This window comes from Alligator sinensis, unplaced genomic scaffold (assembly GCF_000455745.1).
Source record: "Alligator sinensis unplaced genomic scaffold, ASM45574v1 scaffold647_2, whole genome shotgun sequence".
Lineage (NCBI taxonomy): Eukaryota > Metazoa > Chordata > Crocodylia > Alligatoridae > Alligator > Alligator sinensis.
Window position 1 is genome coordinate 2,615,699 of NW_005841832.1, and position 3,794 is coordinate 2,619,492.

Below are 3,794 nucleotides of genomic sequence, written 5' to 3' on the forward strand. Positions count from 1 at the left end.
CAGCAGACGGGGCTGGGAAAAGCAGAAGAGGTAAGGCTTATAGGGGATGTGGGGCTCATGGAAGAGGAAGGTAGAGCAGTGGGGGAGCTAGGGGGGCCAGTCAGGAAAGTAACTAGGAGTTCAAATGATTTGGGCTGGGGTGGGGGGGACTCACATGTGGGGGAGCAACTAAGAGGCAGGGTTCTTGTGGGGCAGGGGTACCTGGCAGAGTCCCAAAAGAAAGCTAGAGTTGCCTACCTGATCTCAAAGTCGATGTTGGCCTCGTAGGCCTGGAAGCCATGTAGGCCGAGGGTCCCGCAGCGCAGGCCCTGCTCCAGCAGCCGCTTGGCGGGGGCGAGGAGCCGGGGAAGAGCCATCACTACCTTCAGGAAGGGCATGAGCCGTTGCCCGTGGTACCCGTACATGCCTGATGGGGAGGGGGGTGGGGCACAGTCAGGACCCAGCCTAGGGTACTGGAGCCTTAGGGGTGGTTCTGACCACCCCTTCACATGTAACCTAACTCACCCATCTCGAGGGGACTCCACCCTGCCCCCCACACCAAAAGCCCTTAGGTCAGAGCATCCCCTTGCAGCAGCAGCAGCAAGTGGGGTGGGAGATCCCAAACACAGTGGGGTGAATGGCGAGAGATAATCAGGGGTACCCACTGGTTTCCTACGGAGCATCCCTCGGAGCTGTACAACCCCAACCTCCACCCACATGGAAACAGGGTGAATGCTGTGGGGAATGCTCCAAGGAGGTGGGTAGGGGTGTGTGCGCGCATGTGTAGGAGCAGGGAAATCATTTCCTGACACAGGACTGGTCCAGCAAAGGGAAGAAGGCTGGGGTGTGGGGGGGGGGCACTCACTCTCCTTGCTGCACAGCTCCACAGCCAACACAGCCTGGCTCAGCCCATCCTTGTTGGAGCGCATGTCCCGCAGCACAGCCCCGTTCAGCTCCTGCTGGAACTCACCCAGGTGCTGGGCCTGGAAGCCTGGGGGCACAGACCGGGAAGGGTTGGGGATGGACAGGGGATGGGGGAGGTTGCCTATGCAAAGACAGCACTGCTGTCTCCACCCCCTCCACTCCTGCTGTGTGTGTGTGTGTGTGTGTGTGTTGGGGGGGGGGGCGCTGCAGCAGCACTCACCACTGGGGGCAGGCACATAGAAGTAGGGGGCAAAGCCATGGATGTGGCAACATACACTGTTGCCAGCCTTAGTGACACCAAACATACGGAGCACGGGCACTGGGCCCTGTGTGGCACCTGGCATCCCAGGAAATGGAGAGCCTGCAGGGAGAAAGTCAGGCAGAGATCAATGCCCCCTTCCTTCCAAAGGAGGGGGTGGGGCATGGAGAGGCAACCAGGTATCCTTCCCCCACCTTACATGAGGCACCCTGCCCCCACACCCCAGCTGACTGGGAAGTTTCCCTGGGGAACTCCAACCTGTGTGTCCAGCCCTCCCCTGGGATAGGGACACACTGGGCCATTGTGCTTTGTAAAAGCCCCTGCTCACCCCAGGACACAGATAAGGCTAGGCGGGGTTCCCTATGTGGGGGGAGGAGGGCAGGGGTTACAGATTAAATCAGACAAAGCCCCCAAGATGGGGGAATGGAAATAGCTGGAGGGATAAACCCAGACCCCAGCCCTTCCCCAGAACACAGTAACCTCCAAGGGTTTGGGGGAACAGGGAAGATTAGGCCACACTCGTTTGGAGTTGGGATGGGACTGCCAGGCTAGCAGGAGAACCCAGGTGTCCTGGCTCCTCACCCTTACCACCTAACCACTCTCCACCCAGAGCCGAGATCAAACCCCAGAGTCCTGGCTCCCCACCCACCTGCTCTGACCATTCAGCCCTACTCCCCTCCCAAAGGCCCCCAACTGAGTCTATGGAGTTGCGCTGGGCATGCTCACCCACGTAATAATCCAGCTCCACCTGCTGGAAGCAGAGTGCATCAGCTGCGGGGTCGATCCCAGGGGGTGCTGGGCGCTGCCACTTGGGGTTCAGCACCGAGGAGAACAGACTCCCTTGAAGGGGGAGATTAAAGTTCAATGTTAGAGCCCCAATCCCTCCTCCTCCTCCCTCCTGGTGCTGCACCCCTCAACCCCTGCCCCATAAGCCAACAGTCCACCACTCCACAGCCCCTTAACCAGGGCCCTGGCCCCTGAGGGAGGCTGGAGGGGGTCGCCTCACCGATGGCCATGACATCAAGCAACTGAGACGATGACTCCATCTCCAGAGTCATCTCGCTCTCCACCTCATCCAGGTAGGCCAGTGCTGCCTCAAACTGTGAGGGGTTCTCATCCTCCCAGTCACCCCCCCGTGGCCGCTTCCACTGTGAGGGGTCCTCTGGGCCAGGCCCCGCTGGGGATACCTTCCGCTTGGCCTCCATGGTGGATCTGACGGCAAAAGCAGAAGACCAAATTGGGCTTAGAGTGCCTGGAAGAGACTGAATCATGAGCAGAGAAAACACTTCTGTTGCGCACTGACTGGTGTTTCAAAGAGAGGGGATCCTTTGTATGTTCCTTGTAAATAAACAGGGCTGCATCCAAAAGACACCTGGGTCCATCCTCAACGTTTTCTTCTAATGCCAATCATCCATATTGGGGGGTGGGGAACAACCTGAAGGATGGATGACACAAATGACACGGGAAAGCCTCAACCTGTGGCACACAACAGATCAAGATGGGAGCAAGGAATACAGCAGCAGGTTGAGTAGGGAGAAGTAGGGCAACAGATCAGACAGTGGGTGCAGGGCAGAGAGCAGAAAGCAGAGTAAAAGATCAGGCAGTGAACACAAGGAAGGAAGCAGAAAACAGAGCCACAAAGTGGACAGGGAGAAGGCACAGCAGCATACCAGATGGGGACCATGGGCCAGGGAGCAGAAGGCAAAGCATTAGATCAGAGTGAGAGAACAGGGCAGGGAGCAGAAAGCAGAGTAGCAGATTGGGCAGGGGAGGGTGCAGGGCTAATTTGAAGCACATCTGCCCAAAAGGTTGGTGCCTACTGCCCTACGTGACTCCAACACATGCTAATTCCTCATGCCAGGAACAGATAACCCTTGCAGGGCCCTTTTTATTTCTGTCTCTACAGCTTCCCTACAGACCCGCTGCCTGGCACAGCAAGCCAAAATGTGCTTGGTACTAGAGCTAGCACAAGCCCATGCATAAGACATCATCAGAACGGATCACAGGAAAAGATGCTGCAAGGTATGCAAAGAAAAAAGGAGTCTGTGAGGCTCTTAAAGCACGTTTCCTCTGGAAGGGCTGATGCAATGAGGTCTGGTGTGGGGGCCAACTTTCCGGGCAGGCGTGCCACAAATTAGCCCTGCACCCTGCCCGAGTGCCAGGCCAAGCCCCTTCCCGTGCCCAGTCTGCTGTTTGCTCCCTACCCTGCCTGCTGCTGTGTTCCCTGCCCCCTCCCCAATCTGCCATGTGCCACACACACAGTTTACCCATGCCACTTGTTGGCCAACCCTGGTATAAACCAATTCCACTGCATTTGTGCATCCACTGTGTGCTTTCCAAACACCTAGGGACAGACCAGCCACACGGCCTCCTCTATGAAGCCCAGCACACATCACAGGAACTATGATCCCCTTGGCACCTGAGGTCCAGTCCCCCCACCTCCAGGGCAGCCTGGGCCCTACACCCACAGGCAGGCTCCCACCTTCCAGGTAGGAAGCTCCCACTCTGTGACAGGCACACACACGCCTCCCAGCAACCATGGGGTACAACTGCCCCCACAGTCACCTACCCCCTTTGCCCCATAAGAACACCCTGGGCCCCATCCCCAGCTCTGCCTGCCCCCCACCAGAAC

The 3,794-nt window shown here is 58.0% G+C and overlaps 1 protein-coding gene across 6 annotated transcripts in view; it reads right to left on the bottom strand.

Annotated features, from left to right (window-relative positions):
- Positions 1-3,794, bottom strand: part of POLD1 (DNA polymerase delta 1, catalytic subunit) — a 16,064-nt gene that overhangs the window by 11,800 nt on the left and 470 nt on the right. For 3 of the 6 annotated variants that reach the window (XM_025195910.1, XM_025195925.1, XM_025195851.1), the window contains 5 exons: positions 2,169-2,374; positions 1,889-2,002; positions 1,124-1,264; positions 845-970; positions 238-406 (listed from right to left, as the gene is read on the bottom strand). In XM_025195910.1, the coding sequence (XP_025051695.1) occupies positions 238-406; positions 845-970; positions 1,124-1,264; positions 1,889-2,002; positions 2,169-2,367 (749 nt within the window). In that variant the 5' untranslated portion in view covers positions 2,368-2,374. Of the gene's footprint in view, positions 1-237; positions 407-844; positions 971-1,123; positions 1,265-1,888; positions 2,003-2,168; positions 2,375-2,461; positions 3,758-3,794 lie in introns of those variants that run through there. The other 3 variants (XM_025195881.1, XM_025195828.1, XM_025195936.1) reach the window with 3 other exon arrangements.